Genomic DNA, 25,128 nt, shown 5'->3' on the forward strand with positions numbered 1-25,128 from the left:
GTTCAATCTGTTCAGAAACCCCGCTCAACCAACTATCAGATGAGGACTGCAGACCTGATCCGAGGTGACTTGCTTTCCCGAGTCTCTGTCCACTCCATTGTGAACACTTGGATGTTTGCGCATTTAAAGGCTGTAAATTAATCAGCGTGCTCAAGTCCCCATTCTAAAATGTGTTGATTTAATGAGTTTTCTAAAAATAAAATCAAATAAAATAAGATAAAATAAAATAACACATCGGGATTCCAGAAGAAAGTAGAGAAATATCTTGACACCCAAATCGTTTATTCATTTAAAGTGGAAGCCAAGGCTGTAATACTAAAGCAAAAAAAAAAAAAAGTGCAGGAGACTGCCAGGTTATCAATTTTCGCATTCATTAAACATCTCCCAAGGTCTCACTCATAATTTAAACCCTTTAGGATCAACTTTGAGAATTACTTTCAAGCTATAAACAAAGAAAATGTCCTTATTCATTGACTTGTTATTTATCATTTATCATAACATAACATGTACTTTCTGTCCTATATTGAAAGTATTATCTCATTGAGAGCAGAGTAGGGGAGACCGGAGACAGTTGTAACAGGGGACGGTTGTAACACCTTGAATTTCTCCAATCAGAAACAACCTAGAGTGATGACACTCACTGTGCTCATGCTAAGTTAGTTTCCCTCCATTCTTGCTTAAAAGGAAGCCATATTTTAAACTTCCCGACGGTGTTATCTACAAAAGGTTGTTTTTGAGGTAAAAAAAATTACTTTTCTTTCTGATGTACTTTTTTTGGATGCTGTTATAAGATCAAATGTCTATGAATTCAAACAAGTATTATTAGAATCACTGTTTTGTAAGCTAAAAATAGAAATGGCTAACAAGTGTCAAACTAGCAGTCAAGCTAGCTCACATGAGATGAAACATGGTTGGTGATACTGGTTGTAACGCCCCGTCACAACCGTCCCTGGTTTCATTTATATTTTAAAAACAAGCTAAGGTTAGGGATAGAGTTGCAGATACTGGTATTAAAGGGAAGCTATGCAGTTTGGGCAATTTCTTTGCTGTTTTCTAGCCGGCCCAAAGTTGCATGGCAGGTTTTGGCAGTAAAGGGCCGCTGTGGCTGCTGGTTTTCATTCCAACCAAGCAAGAACACACCTGATTCGACTTATTCAATCAACTGAATTGTCTTTACACAGTTGATTTGTTGGATCTGGTGTGTTCTTGCTTGGTTGGAATGAAAAACTGCAGCCACAGCGGCCCTTTACCAGATCAGTTTGACACCACTGCGCTAGGGGGAAGTGAGGCGGCCACCATTCACCCCAGAAAAAGTCATATAACCATTCCAATGACCCAGAAGCTGTCAAGTTAAGGTAAATTAAGCAATTAAAGTAAAATGTGCACTTTTGTTAGGTGTTCTACCCATTTGATAATTTTCTTGCGTTATAACTTGATGGCTTCACCACTTTTTTGTCATGTCGTATGAAAAAAAAGGTAAACATTACTTAAAGACATGAAATTCATAGTCACAATAACGTGACTGATAAATAATATTTTCCATTTTGACTATATGATTGATTCATTGTGTATATTTTAGACATGTTACAATCGTCCCTGACATGTGTTACAACCGTCCCTGTACACTGGGACGGTTGTAACAGTGGAGAGACTGTATTAACATCAATTTTGCAACCTGTACATATTTCATAAAACCACTTTCAGCAGTTGACAGATTGAAGATTATAATATAACAAATTGGTTATTCCAGTGTAAATGGTTTTTGATGTATTGCTAAAATTGCAAAAAAGTTTTACAACTGTCCCTGGTCTTCCCCTATGTTGCAATCGACAAATGACGGAGTAGGATTTGGTCCAGCAGGGGGCGCAAATGTGTCGCGCGGGAGAAAGGAGGAGGAGGATGCTCTGCCAGGTGTCGGCTGCAGCATCAGCACCGCTCCTCCTCCTCCTCCTCCTCCTGTCCGCAGCATCTCTCTCTCTCTCTCTCTCTCTCTCTCTCTCTCCCTCCCTCTGTTGCACTGTTTTCTGGCAGTCGGAGAAGGAGGGAGACGGAGTGAAGAGACGCAGCTCCCGCACCTGACCGACATCTCTTCAACGCGCCATCCGCGCAGAAGCCTGGAGGTGAGTCGCGCAGCTGAAAAAACAAACAAACAAAAACACCCGGCGGTTATTGTGTTGTGTTTGCAATGACGCATCGCATTGAAGACAATAACAATTTGTATTAGTATTGTTATTATTGTTTTTTAGCTTGACGGATTTTGGTCTTGGTGCTGACTCGGTTCCGGATCTGATGTGTTTTTATTTATGTTTTTATTTTTTTCTCGACATTGCGGTGCAGCTTTGTGAAATGTCACCAAAAAAAAAAAAAAAAGAGCGACGCGGAAGTTGACCGCGCTGTTAAGTGGAGCAGCATCGGCGGCGGCGGCAGTAGTGGTGGTGAGCTACAGGAGAGCGAGGCTGCAGATCGAGGGAGGTCAGACAGGCAGGAGCAGCCTGGTGTGATGGATGGTAGCGGGTCAGGTCTCTGTGGGTGATGCTAATGATCAGACATAGATTACGCAGGGCTTTAAGGACCTGGCCCCAGCTATGATCTACTGCACTGAGAGGACACTTTGGAGGAATATTGTGTTGTTGTTGTTGTTGTTGTTGTGCTTTTTTTCTTGGTTGAGTAGTTTTGCACCTGACTTTGGAGCGTAATATTTTTTTCCGGCATCAAGTAAATGAAACATAAATGGAGAGGCAAAAAATTGATCTTACAAGAGTTCCGTTCTGAACTGTTTCTCCTTGAAAATGCGCCAGGAACAAGGCAACCGGTTTCTAGTTCTGTTCTGTAGCTTTGGGGAAGGCATTTATGTGCATTAGTAAATTAAAGAAACAAACTCCATTGTTTCCATAAACTGAATTAACCAACCGACCAACAATTTCACACTGTTTTCACTTTGTTTATATGTGGCGGACCCTGCCGCCTGTCTAGCTTCAAACAGTGTACTGGGGACATTGTTTTTCCTCTGAGAGCAGCTTGTTGATTCAGTTATGGAAATAAAACAGTTTTAGTATTATTGCTGCAATTATGTTGTAAATATTACAATTCTGAGTTTGAATTTCTTCTCCAAAAACTACATAGTGCCCCTTTAAAAGTGGAAGTGGCTTTTTAAAGAAGCAGCTGTGAAGTTTTGCTCGGCGATTGATCAAATCTCCAAGGAAACTAAGGTTTCTTCTTCTTCTCTTTACCTTCATTTGCCACTGAGACTGCCCTGCTCCTGCACAAAAGTAAATCCCCTTCCTTTTCTTTAGCGTCTTTTAACTCCTTTTCAAAGAATCGAAAGCGCCTCAGCCGGATGCACAGTATCTCTGTGCGCTTCAGTCACTTTTGCAAAAACTCCTCGGCTTCCTCTGGGAGGAGGGGAGGGGAGGAACGACGGGAGATGATAGATTAAAGAAAGGTGAGCAGACAGGGGGCATGTCTTTCACACTCGGCTGCCTCTCGTCCTGATTGATCGGCGTCTGATGATCAAGTCGTCCTTGAGACTGTTTGATGGGGGGTCAGTTTGTTAGAGCTGTGTTTGTTAGGGTGGAGCCTATGCATTGGGTTTGTTTTCTCTTGACCGAAAGTGTCCTGACATCTAAAAGTTGCATCATTTTGTTCTGTGTTGTGGCTGGAAGTTTGTTGCTGCATGTGTGTGTATTGGAACAGTCTGCTGCCGCGATTGATCTCAATATCAGCGGCCCTCCCACATGTATGGATCCCACCACTCCATGTTCCTAAATCTCGCCAATCCCTCCCGGCTATGTTAATGCGGAGGGTTGACAGGGGCAGTGGAGCCCGTGGCCTTGTAACTCAAGCCGGTCTGCTGTCGCTCGCTGTAATTCCAGATGCTGATGCGTGTGTGATTGATTCATTACATCTGACCTCTGCATTGCTCTGAGCAGGCGATCAATTCAGCAGATCTCTGCCAGGAAAACCACTCACGGCACTGGTGCCTGCGTGTGTTTTGTGTGTGTGTGTGTGTGTGTGTGTGTTAGTGCTGGGTCATGTGCTTATGTATGTGTGCGTGTTTCTGCAGGTAAGACAGTTTGTCACAAGGCCCAGGAGTGTAGCTCGCCTGCCGCGACCTTCAAGGTCATTTTTATAGGCCGGAACAGGAGGAGGAGGAGAAGGAGGAGGGAGGGAGGAAATAGAGATGATAAGTGAGGACGAAGGAGAGAGGAGGAAAAAGTATGTCAGTGTGCTTCTCAGTTTCATGTTCATGTGTGTACTTGCGATTGGTTTTTTTGTTGTATTATTTAAACGCAGCGAAGTAAAAGCAGCTCTGCGTGCGCTCAGAGACAGGAGAGAACGCCAGAAAAGAGGGAGAGGCCGCTCACAGTTAAAAATGTTTTGAAGGCTCTGCGCGAGTATGCGTCGTGTGCGCATGTGTGTGTGCGAACGTAAGTGTCAACACACATGCGGCCACACGCTCTCAAATCCACGCCGTCTTTTGTCTGGAAGGTGGCAACGAGCTCGATGCGGCTCCTCCCCCTGCAGTCACAGGCAGGACATCGGAGGGTGAACAGAGAGGCACGCCTCCGCAGATGACACACACACACACATAAACACACCAGCATGCACATGCACGTGCACACACTCCCCCCTGTCCTGCGGGGAGTCAACATGAAAGACCTTTTTTCCACTTGTGTGCGAGCGTGTGCATCCATTTGGAAGAATCTGTGCCGCAGAAGTCAGAAAGGTCATTTTAATTGTGTTAGTCAGCAGGCTGCGGCTCTTAATAGGCAAAATAATGTTACTTTATGAATGCAGCGGACAGAACCGTGAGAGGCTGCACTTAACTCCACCACAGAAACATTCCCTGAGTCCACATCATTCATCTTTTATGTGACGTCTCCACGCCGGACGTCTGCATCCCGTTTGAGCCTCGTCCCCGTTTGCCAAAAATAAACTGCTCTGTCGGAACGGCGGAAAAATCCTTTAAACTGAGCAGAATATCCTCTTTAGGTATCCCCAAAGACCAGTCCGGTAGTTTCTCTCTGCTTCCAGTCTTTTTTTTTTTTGTCAGTTCAGACCATTACCATATTTTTTTTTTTTCTGCACATCATCACCACCACCACCACCCCGAAACCCTCAGCTCGTTCTATTCTTTGCTCACCTCTCGCTGATCCTATGCCAGCCGTCCCTCCCCCACACCCCTGGGGTTTTTTTGCCACTTGCACATTACGCATGCATACGCGCACTCACACATTACAATGCTAACAAGAATCTCACACATCCACACTCCCCCCCCCCCTTCCCCCCCCCCCCCCCCCCCCCCCCCTCTCTCTCTCTCTCTCTCTCCCTCTCTCTCTCTCTCTGCAGCATCATTTGTTTCTATTATCATATTTTTTTCCCCCCGAAAATAAACAGAAGTGACTCAGCCCGTCTAAGTTGCACACTTTCTTTTGTCTGGGGCCGTTTCACCTTCGCCAGGCTTTATGTCTAACGCTGCGTGGGCAACTTCCTCCCGCCGGTGAATTCTTTGTCTGCGGCGTGAACTCACATCCTCACCTCTCCTCTCCTCTCCTCTCCTCTCCTCTCCCTCCCCTCCTCTTTGTCCCCCCTCCGCACAGCAACGCAAGAGTTAATATTTTCCCTGCGACAGGAGCGAGGGTAGTGGGTGGAGGGGCTCTGCTAATAACAATGCGGTGCAAACCAGCAGCCAGCGTGGACAGACACCCCTTTTTTTTTTTCCCCCCTTTCCTCTGTGCCACCCCTGCCTGCATCCACGTTCATCCGTGAACCAGTAAACACAAGTCTTCCTCCCTCTCCTTGTTCTCTCCTCCGGACTGTAGCAGTTCGTTTATTCCTCACCGAGTCGATCTCCCTATCAGTTTGTTGTTTTGTCCCTCATTTCTCTTTTGCATTTCCCTGCACATTCGTCTTCCCTTTCTTTTTTATCCATCTCACCGCCGTCCATCCTCACAGGCTGCACAGCACAGCACAAAACCAGACAGTGAGGCAAGGACCGCGTCTGATTGATAGGCGATTCACTCCTCGGCTCTTGCCAAAAGCGAAGCTGGAAAAAAGAAATAATGATTTAGGAGATGGAGAATGTCATCGGTGTGTGTTTTTTTTTCTCGTCTTTTGCGTGACAGACCGAGCCACATTTCCTACCCCAGAAGAGAAGCCGTCTTCTTTGTCTCCGCTCCCGCTGCAGTGGTAGTCACTGCCCGCATGTGTGTAGGTGGTACCCACGTTGCTATATGTGCAACTTTTTGTTGCACGTGTGAGCCCAAGTTCGCAGCTCGGAGCTCATGTATAAGTGGGAATTTGAATGTTTTTCTTCGTGTGATTATCTTTTTATCCAGGTAGCAAAGTAACAAAGAGACGAGGTGTGTGCGAACACGTGTCGTTGGGAGGGATGTGCGGTCGCGCGCCCTCCATTTTTTCATCTTCGCCCCAGCTGATAAATCCTGTTATTGCCATTTTGCGATTTTTCCCAGCGATTTTCATAGCAGGTAGCAAACGCTCGCAGTGAGGGGAAATAAATCAGCTTTTATTGCAGATGATCTGATTTTCCTCATTCTTCTTATTCAGTTAGGTGTGACCACCCACTCTGACCCGGGATCCTGCAGAAATCCTGTTACACCCCCCCACCCACCCTCCTTCCCTGCGATACAGAATAACTCTCTCTGGGGTGCAAACTGTCTGCATGTGGGAGTGGAGTGGGAGGGAGAGAGAGAGAGACAAGAGGGGGAGAGAGGAGGGATTATTTGGGGAGATGGTCTGCTGATGTGAGGATGAAAATGGGATTGATCACTTCGCCCTGCCCTCATTAACTCTGTATTATTAGGGTGGATGAGGGACTGGAGGAAGAGATCTCTTTTTGAAGGAGGGATGGAGCATATGGGGATCACTGAAGGGACGAGGCTTAATTGAATACAGCTAGGAAGGAGCTTTGTTGTGCTGCAGTCGTGGGGGGGGGGGGGGGGTGAAGCTCTAGATCTATACGTAAAGTGCAAAACCGACAGTCGAGCAACTGGAGGATACTATTTCTGGATATTTCCCAGTTCTACCTCAACTCTCCTCTCTGTGATGATCCCTCTCGCTGTTGCTTGGTTCACACATCCAAACACCCGGGCCGCAGTTTAGTGAATCATCACTTGTGAAAAAAAATCTGTCTACGGGGTGTCTATTGTGTCTTCTGTGGAAAAATGGAGCGCTTAGCTTATTTTGGTGCTATTTCTGTCGCCGACAAAGATGGGAGGAGAGGGAAACGGATGACTGAAGCTTAGCTCGTTCCTGAATAGACTTTCTTTCGCTAAGCTTCAGCCCGCCGGATGATTTTCTATGTGAATAGAAGTACAAGGAGAAAGAGGAATACTTTCCCCCACCCAAAAAAAAAAAAGAAAATGGGCAAGAGGATGATTGTTTTTTGTTTTTTTTGCGTGCGTTCAGCGTTCTGCCGCTTTTATTTGCATTTCCACCAGCCAGAGCCTCGAATGCGATCGCGTCTTTGGAGGGTAGATGTTCACAAGTTCACACTTTCACGCGCGCACATTTTAACGCGGCCTCGGGACAGCGCGCAAGGACACGCAAGGATGATGTCATTAGAGATTAATTACTTGCAGGCAAAGACACAGCATGTTCTGTATTAGAGTTTCGTCTATAAGGGCCGAATATTAATGTAAATCTGCACTAAATCTAATCATGTCATGTGCTAACGCTCAGGAGTCATAAATTATGGTCATGCCCACGTCGACGCGCCCACCGTCTTCTATCTAAGTGCTGGAATTCACATTTCTGCAGAAGTATGTGTGTGTATGGATGACAGAGGGATGGCACAGGGGGAATGTGTGTATGTGTGTGTGTGTGTGTGTGTGCGTGTGTGTGTCGTTGGGGGTTCCCCTGGGACCAGCGAGCTATAAAACCTGTCTGCTCTCCAGTGGGGGGAGGAGAGGAATAAAGCAAAGTGCCAAAGACAAATGGCTTCTGTAACAGCCACATGTGCTGCTGGACCGACAACAAAGACGCCGAGGGGGGGGGGGGTGGGGGGAATGTGCGCACATGTGTTGATTGTGTGCGCGGTGCTGAGCAGGTGTGCGCGTCCGCTTGTGACACCATGCATTATGGTATTCACGGCCAGCCTTTGTGTTGTAACATCTGTGTGAAAACAAGAACGAGGAGTTGCGCGTTGCAGGTTTTTTTTTACCTGGCTTGACTTTTCAGGGTCACTGAGAGAAAAAGACAGTGTGCGTATGAGAATCTGGAGCATTGGTGAAACTCTGATGTTTTTATTCTACATCATGAAAGCCTAAGGGACTGCATGAAAATCAATCGTATACTCGTACAGACCCTACCCACAATTGCAATTATGCACAGCTCTGTGACTGCTGATGGAGAAGAGCGCTGCCTTGTTTTCACCCCACCCGCCGATTCCATTTAACGCCACCATACATTCAATTGGATGATGCCGTAGCCATGAAATATATGAGATCAGATCAGGTGCATGACGCATGGTCGGGGTTTTTTGTATGGCCGCACAGTTTTCAGCAAAATGTAAGGCCGAGTGGGTAATCTAAATCACAGAAGCTATGATTTTTCAAAATGGATCTCGGTCATCAGTTTGGTACAGATCCCAGCAAATGTGTCATCATGGTTTCAATAGTTTCCACTACTAGTTTTTCAAAACCACACATTTAAATGTCAAAAAGCCATCTTTGTAGAGCAGCTATTTGATTTCTTTTGATTTTTTTTTTAAGAATAAGTGAGAAATCTTTAAAATCCAAATTTTTAAAGACATCATCAGCCCCCCTCCTCCCCAAATAATGATTTTTCACACAGTCCCTATGAGAGAAACAAGCAAAATGGCTATAGTCCATTATTAGATTCGGGGCTTACTGCTACCATGAGATTTACCACCTGCAGTACCGAAATGTATAAAATGGTTCCATCAATGGGGGGGCAATTTAGCGCTCATTAGCATTATATATGGTAAAGGATTTTCAATAATTACCTCTCTCCGCTCTCGTGAGCTTTTATCAGCGACGGGGGTTCTATAGCTCGTATACTGTAGGGGTTCAAATGATGTATTCCCCTCCATCAGCCTAATTAGAAAAAGCTGTGGCTCTCCTGTGACGATTCTCCTCCTTCTCTTTATGTCTCCATCTGCATGTCTCCATCCTTCCCACCTCATGTCTGTGTCTCATTCGTTCACCCACACATGCCGGCTCGCATTCAGAGCAAAAAATAAATAAAAAATAAGCATGAGGATGAGGAAGGCCTTTCTCTTCTCACATTCCATTCTGGATTTTAGTTTTTCCTATCCATTTCCAGCGAGTCAGGTTCTCAGCACATCATTTTTCTGCGCCTCAGAAGAGCTTTTCTGTGGTTAAATGCGGCACTTGATAGGTTGGGAGCCTGGTGAAAACCACATATTCCAGCCCTCGACTGAATTTGATCAGTGCTGAGATATCGTCTTATCCTGCCCTGCACTCTCATCACTTCAGCAACCGACTACCCACTTGCGGGGATATGATTGCTCCTCGATGAGTGGTATAGCTGGTGGGAAAAATGTTTTAAAAACCCTGACTTTCACTCAGCTACTCAGCGAGCACCGTGTGGATTTCTTCACACGAGTTCACATGTGAAAAGCGTCGCACAGCAGAGTGTATGCATGAGCTGTGAGTGTGAAAGCGTGACCTTCAGAACGGTCCATCTCCCCTCTAACGCTGACCTTTTTTCCCCTGATGGAAGACGCGGGGGTCAGGACGTGTTTCCTCCAATTCCCAGGGATATGGCATTGCCATGACAACAGAAGCAGGACTGTTCAATTCTTTCCTCGGCCTTGTCTCCCGCTCTCGTCCCAGAGGAGATTGCGCTGAGTGGTTACCTCAACTGGTGGTTCTCACCATTAGGTGAAACAAAGCCAGCCTCCATTAATTATTCCAGCCCAGATCACCTCAACATGCATATATGCAGGAGGAGCATCAGTTCTGGCTTCCGCGGTATTCTCTGAAAGTCATCAAAAAGTCAGAATCCCAGCCACTTCGAAACACTTTAATTTAGAAAGAACTTTTGACCAGATTTGAGTTTCTGTGTCCGCCCTGGAACCTACAACAGCCAAGGAGTAAAAGTGTAGCCAGGGTCCACTCCCTGTCCCCTCCCCTCCCTCCTGAGCCACTCACACACCAGCCATCCGGATGATTGACACATCCTATTTCAAATCCGGCATAATATGCTTTTTATTGTTTATTGTTTAAGAATTTCAGCTGCAATTTTATATATACATATATATATTTTTATATGCTGTTTTCCCACCCAGGGACCTATTTCTAACTGTTTTATATGCACAAAGTTAATGTTAATAAGGAAATAAAAAACTAGAATGACTTTAAGGCTTCTGTAACTCTCAGGAAGGGGTGTGTTGAGGTAAAAGAAATGTTAGGGCTTTTTTTGCCAAATGCCTGGATATTTCCTCAGAAAAACATCTGTTAAGCGTCCTTTTTTAGTGATATCGTCATTAAATTTGAAGCCGGTGCATGACAGGCAAAATGATGTGGACCCATTGTGTTGTCCAGCTAATAGGGGCAGTTCATGGTCATCTGCAGGCTCGTTTTCAGGTTCACCTAAGACTTTTCTTACCGATGGTTAATGTTAGGGGTTACTACATCATCATCAGTTAAATCTATCTTGTATATCTGCGGTAAACCAGTAAAGAAATAATGTAAATGAATGATAGCGTGCCATTGGCAACACTGCATACATAACTCATGAAGCCAAAAAAAGTACCCTGTGCACTTACTGTTTTATTTACAGTGTATTCTCAAACTGAAGGAGGTTCGGCGATCAAAGATTTCCATCCACATTTGTTATTTTTGTAATTGCATAATTCATACTCCAGTCAAAAGGAACATCAAGTCAGCCCCTTTGCCAACACCATCCTGCTTCATCCACTCCCTCCCGTGTGATCCTCTTTACTTTTAGCATCTAAGCAGGTATGTCACCGACAGGCAGTGCGACAGCAGGGAGAACCTGTCAAGTTATTCTGCTCTGAAGCATACGTCTCCCGAAGCGTCCCGAGATGCACCCAATTTTTTATGCTCTTTATCATCACAACAGGCCCTTTTATTCACATAGTCAGACAGGTTCTTTTGTTCTCTGTCGTATTGTGTTTAGGGCCTTGCCGGATTGGTTTTGTCTGCCTCGCTGTGAAGGTGATGTGTGCAGCTTATTCTGGTTCAGCCACTGTGACCAAGCTCAGCGCTCAGCCTTCCCAAGACTGCTGTCATCAGCACAACCTCCAGCGCTACATCACTGCCGCAATCGATGCGCTCCCCACTTTCAAATACGGACCTCTGTTTCTTTCTCTCCCTCCCACTCCTCTCCCTCCCCGCCCTCTTAGAATTTTTGTCTGTGTGTGTTTTATAATTAGCTAATTATTTGATTGTGTGTGCACCAGCTAAGGGTAAATATTAGCCGTCTGGCAGAGTGCAGGAGGCAGCGTGTGGATTCATCTACGCGATGTTTGTCTATTTGTCGACGGAATTTCCCCCTGTCTCTCTGCAATTTCGACATCTGGCTATGAAGGTTTTGGAATCGGCAATACTTTAGTAAAACAACCTTTGTTTAACCTTCTTCCGCTCCCAGAAGTTCTGTAAAATGTTTTTTTTAAACGACTGTTTGAGATTTTATGATAATATCGCCAATGATTTTTTAAGACGACCTTCAGGAATACGAAAATGCATCCTTAAATGTCTCCCCTCCCGGTACATTTGTAGAAAAAGGAGCTCTACAGCCGACTGACTGTAAGAGCATCAGATGTGCCAAAGGCAGTGAGAGCTGCCATGTTAGCAGTTCACTCTGTTCAGTGATATCGCTGCCACAGGACACATGGAGAAACCACCTACTAATGAGAACAGACTCCCCCGCCACAAATATAACTAGAGGGTGGGAGCTCTATTTGAACTTTGGAACCCGCTCAAATATTCAGTGTGATGGTTTAGAGATGCATATTTGGACTACATTAACAGCCATCTTGGTCTAAATATACAGTATTGACTGCCTGCACAGACAGATGACGGGACATGTTAAATAGGATAGGATTGGAGTTAATTGGGCGATGCAGGAAATAACCTGTGTTTGATCAAAACTGCAATATGACCAAGTCATTTTTTTTTTCGCGAATCACAATGCAGTATGTCATAATAATCAAAATATGACTTTCTTTTTATCGCTTTCCATCATCTGCCCGAGAGACAAGTCAACAACAGATACTCAAATGTAACTGAGTCCATTAATATTCTGTGGTTTCAATGCTTCTGGTTTCGAGGCAGAAAGAAGAGCTCCTCACAGAGCTCTTGCATAATTATGGAGAGATTGAAATGTAAAGAGACACCGGGAAGTCCTCCCTCCGAGAGCGAAAAAACATAACAGAGTCGTTTCATGTCGTCGAGAGTCCCCTCAAGTTTCCTTGGGCGTGTGGATGTGAGGTTGTTTGTCGGTTTGAGTTGTTTTCTCTTTTTTGTACCGCCGCGATTACACCGTCCTGCAGTGACACAGTGCCGCGAAAAGCTCTCAGACATTTGCCCTCCCTGCCATCTGCTCATCTATTCACTGTACGCCGCACACAGTCTGTAACCTTGCTGGGTGTCGGAGTGGAATTTGAATCTCCGCTTTTCTGTACATCCTTCAGAATGTCGCTTTCAAATCAGACAGGATGCGCTGTGGTTGAGCGCCATCTAATCGCGGCATTGGCTTAATCAGCCATATGGCGTGCTAGAGAGAGCATGTTGGGAGAAGAGCGTTAACCCTCCTGTAGAGATGAGACCTACAGTCTGGATGTAACCCTCCTGAGCTGGTGTTTTTATTCCTCGCCTAAGTGACACCCACACATCATTTTCATGTTTATCATGTTGGGAACATATATGCACTTGTGGGCGTATCAGAGACTCTGTTAGCTTGTTGTGTTCCATTAGAAAAAGAAAAAAAGAAAAAAAAAAGGGAACATGTTTTTACTGCAGATGTTTTCCCCTTATCCTCATTCTGCCTTCTATTTTTCAAAGTCTCCAGAGGAAAGAAGCTCATTACAAAACACTTCGCACCCTTCCTTCCCTGTCTTCCTCTTTCCTGTCTTCGTCAGAATATCCCCATGGTGATTCCTTCACTCGCACGCAAACAGACTCTCCTCTCCTCGCTTATCTTTTTTCTTTTTGCCCTCAAGTGAACATCCATCATAATTTGATAATTGCACTCCTATTATTAAAGCTGCAGCAGCCTCTCCGGTTACACTATGAGAATTATCACTCTGTGAGTGCATTTAGCCACCGGTCGCATTGAATGTGACACTCACATTAGCATCATTTAATGTAGATATTTCTACCTTAATTGCAACAGATGCTGTTAAGAAGTTAAAAAAAAATTAATAAAATGTTAAAATAGAAAATAGTGATGCCGAGACTTGCACTTCCTGTTCTGCCTGTGCTGTCTTTTTGTCACATGGGCATCTGTTTGTTTTAAATGACCATCCATTTATAGTCTTGAGCAAGAAACAAACCTGCTATGTATTACTGATTGTTGACTAGGTATAAAAATCCTTAAAGTTAGTGGCTCTTTGGGGAAAATAAACACAGAATTGGTCCTGTGTAAGTGTCTACCTTTCAGGCATACTTGTTGCCTTTTCTTACCATTTCCTTTATTATCCTCTATTTCAGATTCAACAGACCTCCATCTCCTCGAAGAGCCATTAAAGACAATATCATTAACTCAAGGTAAATGGAAGATCAGTGGTGAGTTGAAGTGAAAAAGATTTCATGAGATGACATTTCGTCCTTGGAATGATCAACTGAAGGGCCATCATCGCACAGAGCCTGAAGAGGAGAGACAAGGAGGGGAGAATAATTTGTAAGTCCATAGATGGCCTCAGCACCCTGCAGGTGTCTTTGAGCGTGCCAACAAAATCAGTCTGACATGAGCTTCCCAACTGGTTACCAGGGGCTGAGGGTCAATGTTGACAGGGGAGAAAAGATCGGAAACAAAACCCAGATCCAGTTCTCCCAATCTGGGGATGATAATGCCAATCAAATATCCTCGATTGGCGATCGGGAAGGGTACAGCACAAGCTCCATTCCTCCTTTGGTGTCTCAGAGTGAATCCCCGGACAAGTTAGTGATCTGGGGCTCCGAGCAGCAATGCATGGAGCCTGAGCTCGGAGAGTTTGAGGTTTTGGAGCGTCAGGAGATACATACGTTTTTGGGGAACAGGGATCAGGAGGAGGAGAATGAAGAGGAAGACGATGGGGAAAGTTTGAGGGATGGAAAAGATCCCATGTCCATATCCTCGAGCTCAACTGCCAGCTCTGCTTCAACCGGCGTGAGGAGAAATGACAATGACAGCAACAAAGTGGAGGGCAGAATGCAGAGGGGCAGAGAGGTGCAGAGGAGGATTGGCTGTCATAGCACTGAAGAGCTAGACATATGTGTGACAGGCTCAATAGAGAAAAGAGACAGCAGGTCGGGCAGAGCAGGAGACCAGGAGAGACGGAAGGGAGGTCTGAAGGAGTCCAAGTCAGAGACGAATGTGTTCGTCTCCAGTCTGTCGGCAGCCGCCCTCAGCGGGAGTCTGTCGAGTGCTCTGGATAGTGGCGGGGAAGCTCAATCTTTCATCTCTCTATCCAAGACCAACCCTTATCCCAATACAAACAACACTACCTCAGCTCAGACCAGGAGAAGGGCAGCCCCTGTAGATGCGTACCTTAACTCCCCACCATCGTATGAGAGACAGGAGGAGGGAAGTCATCATAGAAATGGATTGTCCTCTGATGGAGGGCTGGGCCAAAGGAGGAGGGCTGGATTTGAGGAGAGGGTGATTCCACCACGAAGGCAACAGCTTGTCAGACCCCTCTGCCAGACTGAAATGGGAAGAACAAGGAGCTTAGCTGAGCCCGGTGCTCATCAAGCCGAGACAGGCCAACCTCCTTCCAACAACCCCTCTCTAGAAACACACAGTAATGGGTCAAACAGAAAGTTGACCAAATCGTCTTTACGTGAGCCATCGGATTTCTCCTCCTTGTACAACATATCTGGAGCCTCACAGCTCCGACAGCCCAACCAGGTTCCACCTGCAGAAAGACAGCCGGCTACAGCTGCATGGCGTAATTCCAGTCCCTCCAATCCTTCCACTTCGGACAAGAGACCTCAGACTCAGCTCACATACAGAAGGAACTGCTCCAGTCCGAACAGAACAGGCGTGGATTCCAGGTCATCTACCCCTCCCCACTCCCCTCTCAGGACACCCCAGGGTTCACCACGCAGGCAACCCTCCATGTACCTCGTTTCCAGGAATGTCTCTGGAGGGGTTAGACACATCCCGTCAGGATGCAACCCTGCTGTGACAACATCAGCTCAGGGCTATGGCAACAGTTTCGTGAGAGCACCAGTCAAAACCAATATAAGCACAAGTGGAATCCCCAAAGCGCCTCTTAACAACCAGCAGAGCTCGACCCACAACTCCAAGCCCAAAGACAGCTCCCCATCACCTAAACTCAAGCCTAAAGGAGTTCGACCCAAAATCATCACCTACGTCCGGAAGAATCCTCAGTTTAAGCCCCAGGCCTCTGACGGACCTTATCAGGTATCCTCTCTGCCATCCCGGCTCTCAGCATACACACACGGCCAAACGGCCAAAGACCCCGCAAAGCCAGAAGCGGAAACCAGAGGAGCTCCAGTACTCAGTGCCTCCAATCTGCTTTATGACAAGTACCGCCAAGAGATGCAGACGAGCATCTTCCCATCAGGAATGCTGAACAGGAGTATCAGGCCGCCTGGACACACACACACTGTCCCCCCTGCACACACACACAGCCACACGGCACCCCCGAAACTGGGCAGCAAAGCAGACAACTTCTACGGGGCTCCATCAGAGGTGAGTATTATGTCCCTATTACACCTCTGTTCCACATATGTGAGTTGAATGGGAATCCATTCATTCCAGTGGCAACCTCCATGATCTCCTCCACCTTGAGTACGTTGAGATGTATTGATGGAATGTAACTAAGTACATTTACTTAAGAACTGCACTTGAGTACAATTTTATGTTACTTTTACGTACTCTGCTACATTATACATTCACATATTGTACTTTTACTCTACTACATTTACACTTTAGTCACTAGTAACTTTGCAGATTTCCGGTTGCATCAGAGCGGGAGTATTACAAATTTAAAAGTATTTCTTTTATCAGCAATCAGATAAATAACCCAAACACTTATTCCGATAATCAGAAAAATGCAGTGTATATGTTATATATGCACAACACTGCTTTTGTGGTGTATTTCGGACAGACTGTGTGCACTGTGTGCCACAGGAATGTGATCGCTTACTGATTGATGAAACACATCACACAGGTGAAACATTCGATGGCATATTAAGCTAACACAGGTAGCATACTGGCTGTGTGCGTGCATAGTGGTTCTTAGCCTGTAACAGAAACACCTGGCAGGCCATCTTTCTTCTTACTGTATATGTCACTATGCATTATCGATCATATTTTGTCTCAGTTATGCTCTCCTTGCATACTAAAACTAAGAAAAATGAGCTTCCCTCCCTTGTTTCCATAGCGTTTCTAACCATCTGTAAAGAAACGCATGTCCTTGCGTTGAACACCAGGGCACACGTCGGTAATTACAGACAAAACAACGTGTATTTCAAGGTTTTTATGATACATTTTTAGCTTGCGCTCTGATCTCTTTTGTAGTTTGGTATCGTGCTCGTTCTCATTCAGCGATTTTCTCTCATGCAGAGATTCAGCACAAACCGCAATCACAGCACATTCACAAAAATAGGCTCTAATTATTGTAGCTCCCTGGTCAATTAGCAAGACAAAATTACTTTATGCTATGCAATACACATTAAGTACAAAGACAAACCTCGTCTTTTAAATCAGTTGACTCTGCGTATCAGTGTTGCTAGCTGCTGTCCATAATTCCTATCCCACAGTAAACCATGTATAATTGATCACAGCTCTACTGCATTTTATTCCCACTCTCACAGCGGCTCATTATCGCTTTAAAATCATTCCTTATTGATTCCGATTAAATAGCTTCATTTGGCATTCGTATTCATACCGTGTCAAACAACCAGCATGTGGAAAATAAATAGTTAATGCATTTCGAAGTACAAAACCCACAGGGACACGGTGATTCTCAGTGCTTTGTACAGTACGTCACTGCATGTACATTAGCATTTTGTCCAGCACGCGATGTGGTGCCGCTGAGGGACAACACTCGCTCTTGCATTACGCCAGAGATGTTAAACAGGTCAAATTTCTGGAGATGACTTTCACTTCAGATCTGTGTTATGTTTTCTTTTTGGAGCCCGCAATGTCAGATTTGCAGCGGTCCAAGTCACGACACAGCATAAATCAGGTCTGTGGACACTGCTGGCATTCGTGGCATTGTCAGATCATTTATTGTCATCAATTTCAATTGATCTATTTCACATGATCAGCCTTATGACTGTCTCATTATGTAGTCTGAATCACTGTGACGTTGTGCTAACATCAACAGTCACTCCCAGGTGGTAATCTGGCTGTTGATTTGCATTGTACACAACAATAGAATGTCAGACTAAGTGCTAGTTCGGGGGCAAAGTCAAGCTATCATTTTATTTAGTCTGTGACCCAACAGGTAAATGAGATCTTTAGTGAACTTGAGGGAAAGTGTCATGATATGAGATATGTAAGCTAACGTGTGATGTACAGTTTTTTTTAACCGAGAGCTATTGTAAACAATTCAGTCTTTCTAATGTTGGATTCGGTCTTTCTAATGTTCTATAACAGAGGGACAAGTCTATCTTGATACAATGACAGACGTAAAACATAATTATTATGTTGACTAATAAGATTAAAGGGCGCATCAGATGTTTGTTTTTTTCTGCCTGTGGTTTTCACACTATCAAAGGCAAGATAGACATTATACAGTATATGACATTAAACATTAAATCCCAATAGTTACTCATGGGCTCACTATTTACATCTTTGAGAGCTTAAGCCTTAATGATAGCATACATGCAACATGTTTATTGATGTTTATAAAACACATTTATAAGCACTTTTAAAGAAACTTGTTAACATGTTAAGTTTATTCTTATAAGTGTCCTAAAACTGTTTAATATAGCACTACAAACATGTATTGAGTGGAATTAACTTACCTATTATGTCACTGTTAAGTGATAACTAAGCTTTTTTTGTTGCCTGATTAAGATGAACACATACTTTATTAGGCATTTGTAGCAGTTAACTATGCACTTACTTACAGTGTACTCTGCTTTTTTTGCAGCTGCCAGACATATAGTGTGTTTTAGAGGACTTATAAGGGTTTTTATATAAAGCAGTGTAGAGATTTTTTTTGCAGTTTGTGGGTTTGTCCCAGAGTAAATTACAGGGAAGTATAGAACAACTGGATTTTCTCTGAGAACTTCTGCTTAATGAACACTGTAACATGGGACTGTACACTGATATGCTCTGTGGATCTGGTGACACTTAAAATTGCTCAGGAACTGATAAAAGATAATTGCCAGCAAGTATTTTTAAACTAATATCATTATTTTGATCCCTAGTTGGGAAGATCTGCCAGTTTTAAAGGAAGTGCAGCGGAGGACGCGCTGCAGGCCCGGACGGCCGCGCAGGCCGGAGGGAGCGGCAGCCTCCTGCGCTCCGGCAGGGGTCTGCGTCTGGGCCTGGGAGCTGTCACCAGGACGACTACGGGGTCAGCCAAGGGCAGAGGACCTGGTCAAAGTCAGAGGTCGACTCTGGTACTCAGCCAGCCGGTCCAAGCTGTGAGCCCAGCGACCAATCAGAAAAGCCAGGACAACACAGGTAAAAATAAAACATTTCCCTCACAGGAAACAGATAGAATACCAGATGGAGATGGCCTCCTTTTGCTACTGTATGTGTCTGATTTGATTTCAGCAAACCCAAAATTTGACACACTGGAGAGCTACCTTATCTCTCTTCTCCTCTGCATGAACAAGCAGTTGTGGGACCGTCTCCCCCCCCCCAAAATTGGCGTGAGATGAAGGCGGCTCATTAAAATGCGCTCTCCGAGATTAATTTTTGGCTGATCTGATTGGAGGGCTTTAAGAAAAACTCTGAGGGGACTTTTTTCTGCTCCAGAAGGCTGCCATCTACAAAACAGAATAGATAAATAAATAAAAGCTTGCTCACTCTATCCCCCTCTACACACACACACACAAACACAGCACATTTCTAATTCAGATGATTCAGATACCACCTCTGGCCCGCTGAAGTCAGATTTACAGTTCGCCCCTCGACTGTCGCGGGGATATTGAAGTACGAAATGTGCTCATCCCCCCGCACACTGCCGGAAGGCCGCGCCATTTATCACATGCATGCATATTTGATTTGCTCTCTCTCCGTCAGTGCGATAACCCGGACGCACGGTGGAAAAAAGAGCATACATGTGCACGCTCACACACTCACAAAGCCAAAGAGTGCACGCGCCGAATTGATCAGCGTGGTGGTTATGATGTGCCAGGCTTGCTTATCATAAACCCCATTAATACATATGCATGGTGTCTCCATACTGCACGGCCCTCTGGGAAGTGCAGTGCTTTTGAAGTGCAAAGCAATTAACTCTTAAGTAACGTCAGTATCTTCCTGATGGAGCCCTGCCGCCCTGCACACGCTGCATGGATAAACAGCAGCTAAGACGTACACTGTACATGTAGCATTAGTCAGCGTCGTGTGCATCAGTGTCTGTCCCTGTTTTTCCTCTCGTTCATGTTGTCGCTGTTGCTTTCCTCATCCGCGTCCCCGAAGAAATCTGAGCCACAACACTTGACACCGCACGTGACATAAGCTCCTTTTCTTTTCCTTATTCTTTTCAGGCTTTTGCGAAGGGAAATCTCTCCATCTTGCATCCACATCTTATAGTAATTATACTGTATAGCCATTGTGCAGCAGTCAAAGTACTCTTAGCGGCTCACGTAATCACTGTGTAGGTTTTTTTAAACAGCATTGTTATGATAATGAGGATGAACTACTCATAAGACAGGACGTTTAAGCTGCTGTAACTTCTGCACGTCGAAGGCTCTAACCCGCCCCCTTTTTTCGCGGATTCGCTCGAGCACCTCCGCAGAAATTGCAAATGTATTGAGTGTCGTATTTTTGATAACGTGCAATTTAATACCGTGCAGAGGAAATACACGCAGGTTGACTAAACTCGCCTCGGGTTGGGATTAAAATCGGTCGGTCATTATAGTGCTCAACACGGGGGATCTTTTCTAACCTTATTCATCACACTTTAGGATGCCATTTTGACAGTTGCAGTGAGAGCCTACGGCTGTTTCGAAGAACATTTCTCGGTGGTGTTTCAGACCCACAGGCGAAATAAAGTTGTTGTACACAAAACTTTGGAGTGGCTGAAGGGAAAAAACTGCAAACCCCAGGAAAACACCAAGGGGTTTTCTGATTTATGATGCGTTATTTTTACAAATTTTATGAATTCTAGTTTTCGGTGCTTTGGGTACAAACTGTGGAGGAAGGAGATTGACAATTCTAGGAGAAACAAAGTCGAAAGAGAGCCAAAAAGTTTGACCAAAAGAAACACAGAAAGAGAGATGGACAGTCAGTTTTAAAGGGGCACTATGTAGTTTTGGAGAAAAAAATTCAAACTCAGAATTTTTATATTTACAATTTTAATGAGGTAATGATTCAAACTCAGATATATTCATCTCTTCTATAACTGAATAGACAAGCTGTCCTCAGAGGAAAATAAGGTCCCCAAAGCACTGTTTGAAGCTATAAAGGTGGCAGGGTCCGCCACATTTAAACAAAGTAAAACAGAATGAAATTAGAAAGTAGGCATTTAAAAAAAATCAGTCGATGAAGATCTTTCTCTTCTTGTTAAAATTTCTTTCCCCCAAAAAACTATGTAGTGCACCTTTAATCGTGTTATCTCCTTTTCGATTCCTCTTTGGAGTCTCATGAATAATGTGCGTTTTCATTTCGCTGGAGCACCGGTCTGTGACATCCAGGCTAAAGCCGATGTTTGTCAGTCTCACTCCTCTCCCTCGTCTCTTGGAGGAGCTGAATAGGGTGGAGGGGGCGCGGGAGGGGCAGGAGGGAAATGAGGACATTTATCTTTAATGATCCTGACCTTCTCACTGAAGAACAGCGAGCTCCAATCTAATAAACAGACAATGTGGCACACAGGCAGATATTGAAGAAGGAGGAAACAGCGGTACTGGTGACGCTGGAGGCGAGCCACGCTGGAGACTTTTTCCTCCCTCCTTCCTGCCCCACTTTGTTTCGCACAGAGCTGGCGTTCTTCCTCTTAGAGTTTTGTCTTGTTTTTGCTGCGGTGGTTACCCTGTGGCATGCACTGGAGCACCCAGCTGTGCCAAATAGAGAGAAAGAGGAGGGCTGCCCACCTTATCTCTGGAGCCAGCAGGGGATAATGCTCCTCTTCAGCCCAGGATCTAAACCTTGTGCTGCAGGCTCGGGTGGCCAAGATGGGTCTCCTCTCCGAGGCGCGGGGATTTGCCCACTGCCCACTGTGTCTGTGTGTGTGTGTGTGTGTGATTGTGTGTGTGTGCCTCGGTTGTTCATGCCTGCACATTTCATCTGTTTTGCTGTGGGAAACCGCAGATAACGGAGAGGGAGGATTTCTTCCCATTGCTCGCTGACAATAGCCGCCACTATGGAGCTGTGATTACTTATTTATCCTCCCTTTCTATCTGTGATTCGCCGTCGTTCCTTTCTCTTTCCTCTGTGAAGACGTTTTTCCATCCTCTTCATTGCCTTCCCTCTTTTAATCCCGCTTGCATTGGAGCCCTCTGTACCCAGGAACGAGGGAATTACTGATCATGTAATGAACCATAAACACAGGCAAATACAATGTATGTAAGACACATCTAAAGATCTGAACTGCGGGGTGTCACATTGAATGTCGTAACAGTGTCGGCATTAGAGATTCCGCTGGCCACCGGCCCAGCCTGCGAGCACGGCCAGAGCCAGAAGCAGCTGTTGGCAGGTTGTTGTGTGTACAGTTATTATATTTGCTTGCTGTAGCAGTCGGAGTCGTGACACAGAGGAACTTCCTGGACTTAGCGGCACTTAGTGGGTACACTAAGTGCTTAGTCAACGCAGGATGATGAATGATTCACAGGGGAAATAAACATCACAGCTATGCCGGGTCCCCCCTGCATTTTGTTGGTATGTGAGTGGTGCTTAATGAGTTTACAGTAGTTATTTAAACACACAGACACACAAACAGCACACGCTCCATATGCTGCGTCCCAAGTTGAAATGCAGCGGATGGATGATGTTTGTTTACCATTGTCTGGCTGCTGCCTATATTCTCCCGTATGGATAATATCAGTTTAGCTAAGGACACTCCATGTAGATTTTAAAGGGACAGCTCAACCCCAAGTGATATTTTTCCATCCAGATTGCTTTGCTGTGAGTTGCCGAGTTTTGGAAATATGTCCATCTTCTCTTGAGTGTAGTGAAACTTAGATGGCACTCAGATTTTGGCGCACAAAGCACCAAGAAGTGATATTCGATAAACTCAACAGAAATGCCTCTTTCCAGAAATCGCGACCCAGTTACTGAAGATAATCCACAGACCATGTTGGGAGTGGTTTCATGCAGGAGCTATTTAGTTTCTACAGAACCAAACCCTGCTCGAGCACCATGAGATGAGTGCCATCTAGCATTGAAAAAAAGCACTGAAAGATGTATGTTTTTATTTTGGGGTGAAGTGTCCCTTTAACAGTCTACCTTTCTGAATTGCTTTCTGAAGTCTAATACGACATCAAAAAAAGCACAATTTCTTCATTTTGTTTTCTTCTTCTAACAGATGAGGTCTTCACCCACCACATTCCTGCTCCTCTTCCTCAAGCAGCAGCAGCAACTCAGCCCCAGGCTGCAGCCTCCCGCTCTATGCTCCCCAAGGCGAGCCAGTCTGGTCTGCGTCCACCCGGCTTCAGCTCCAGCCGCCTCCCCGCGGGCCGCCTCGCAGCCTTCGGCTTCGTCAGGAGCTCCAGCGTGTCCTCCGTCTCCTCGGCCCACTCCGCCGACAGCACGCAGAGTGACCCCTGCAGGACCGCCCACCGTGAGTCCGCTCGTTGCAGATCTGCTGTGCTACCATTTTGTGAGATTTGATTTGTGTCTTGTCTTTTTTTGTTTTGTTTTGTTTTGTTTACAATGTGTTAGTATCTATTTGTTAATCCCAATGGTGCTTTCACAAACAGCCAGTTTATCGCTTCATCATGAGCACACCATTACCATCACCGGGCCGTCTTTATTGCCGTATCCCCCTCATGAATATAGTTTGCATAAATAGCCCCCTCCCACATTCATTATGTTCCAGTTTGTTTTCTTTTTTCCCGAGCTCCACCCCGCCTACAGTTTAATCTTCACTCTGTATTTCCATGAACCAGCTCCAGGTCAACGACAACTGTTGCGCTGCAGCAATTTTGAAAAGCATATTTTTGCACATTTTTGCTCTAGGGTGACTCCTTAAGTCCCCCTTCACTCAAAAATGTTGTTTTTCCTCATATTCCTACGGCTGAATGTTTTGCTGAGTAGAATGATGTACGTGCAGAGTTTCACTCTCGAAGGATGTTATTACATAAATTCCCTGAGAATTGAACTTTCTCTGTGCACACTAAAAATCGGATTTTAAGTGGCGGGACACTATTTACCTCAGAATGACCTAGTAAAGTAGACTGTGAAATTTAAGCTGTATGAGCTTAAACTTTTAAACAAGTTAAAAGTATTAGTCCATTCAGTAGCTAATCAACTTCCTAGTCTTTTTTTTTTTTAAAGTGAAGTCACTCTGTCGAATTTCAAGGTGTAGTTTGAAAGCCAACTCTGGTCCTAGTGTGACGTGAAAACTTGAAGCCTTTAGTGTTCATAAATGAGCTTTAAATGAAATGGGAAATATCTTGTGTCTGATAGTTGAACTTTGAAAACGAAAAAAAAAAAAAAAAATTAGCTATTCACAGATTCTTGAATTTTAAAGTGGAGCGAAGGAGTAGATGTTGTTTTAAGGATTAGGTAATTTAAGATAATTTAACGTGATTTTGTGTGGAAACAGCGAATCTGACAGGCAGTTATTCGGAGGAGAGCATTTAATATGCATCTTAAAAGAATGCTGGAGGGGATCTTTAAGATTCATGAGTAAAGTGTGGCGACCCAGTGCAACGTTGATGTGATATTATGTACATGTGCCTTAAATGTAACTTCAGAAAAGTAGAAAATGTAGTATGAATTTCTTAAATTTGGTGCGAGAGTGATAAGTGATTGTTTCACATACTGAACGCGGCTTGTTTTGTCTTGAATGTATGTAAAGAAAACAGGGCCGTGAGAGCCATTCCTCAGACTCATCAGCAGTTCGATAGGCTCTTATTATTTCCAAGGTTAGCAGAAGTAACAGTGCAGGGTGCTTTACTTTTAATTCTCACAGTCACTGAGAACGGGAGGTTTACTCACAGCTGTGGTTTCAGAGCTGCTCTGCAGGCTGGTCGGTTAGTTGGCTGAATTTGCAGCGGCTTGCATGTGTTTTTAATGTGACCTACATAAGGAATGCTTTTTCTTTCCTCTCCCAGTTACAGTTGACGTAAGCACCTCCACTCTCATGCATGCCAGGCCCCCTGTTATGTCATCACTCCTTACCCTCGTTCTCCCCCCCCCCCCCCCCCCCTCCTTTTTGCGTTCAGGCTTGTTTCATCTCTCTCTCTCTCTCTCTCTCTCTCTCTCTCTCTCTCTCTCTCTCTCATTGGTTGAAACTGAATACAGACTGTGCATCGATGTGAGGGTGGCGCATTTTTTTTATCTGATGTTGAGTAGGGGAAAAAGAGGACTCCCTTTGGGGCTCCGGGGGAGAACAAGATTATTTTTTTTTTTTTGTGAAAGTGAAAGAAAGACAAATTCATTTTTGAAAAGCTTGTCCGTATCTGTTTCGGTGATGTATCTTTCTTAATTTCTCCATGTTTGGGTAAAAACGCGATGAGGGGAAAGGCTTTAATCAGTGAGCAGTGCTCTAATTGCATTGTGAGTATTAACAAATGATGTTGTCGTGTGTGTGTGTGTGTTTGTGCAATAGAGCTGAAGTGATTAGTCGATTTATCGATG

General features: G+C 44.8%; 1 protein-coding gene across 2 annotated transcripts in view; it reads left to right on the top strand.

Annotated features, from left to right (window-relative positions):
- Positions 1–1,965: 1,965 nt before the first annotated feature.
- Positions 1,966–25,128, top strand: part of mtus2a (microtubule associated tumor suppressor candidate 2a) — a 49,693-nt gene continuing 26,530 nt past the window's right edge. The window contains exons 1-4 of one of the 2 annotated variants that reach the window (XM_030437367.1): positions 1,966–2,120; positions 13,683–15,891; positions 18,585–18,843; positions 22,850–23,104. In XM_030437367.1, coding sequence (XP_030293227.1) covers positions 13,939–15,891; positions 18,585–18,843; positions 22,850–23,104 — 2,467 coding nt within the window. In that variant the 5' untranslated portion in view covers positions 1,966–2,120; positions 13,683–13,938. The remainder of the gene's footprint in view (positions 2,121–13,682; positions 15,892–18,584; positions 18,844–22,849; positions 23,105–25,128) is intronic. The other variant, XM_030437368.1, reaches the window with a different exon arrangement.

This window comes from Sparus aurata, chromosome 13 (assembly GCF_900880675.1).
Source record: "Sparus aurata chromosome 13, fSpaAur1.1, whole genome shotgun sequence".
NCBI lineage: Eukaryota > Metazoa > Chordata > Actinopteri > Spariformes > Sparidae > Sparus > Sparus aurata.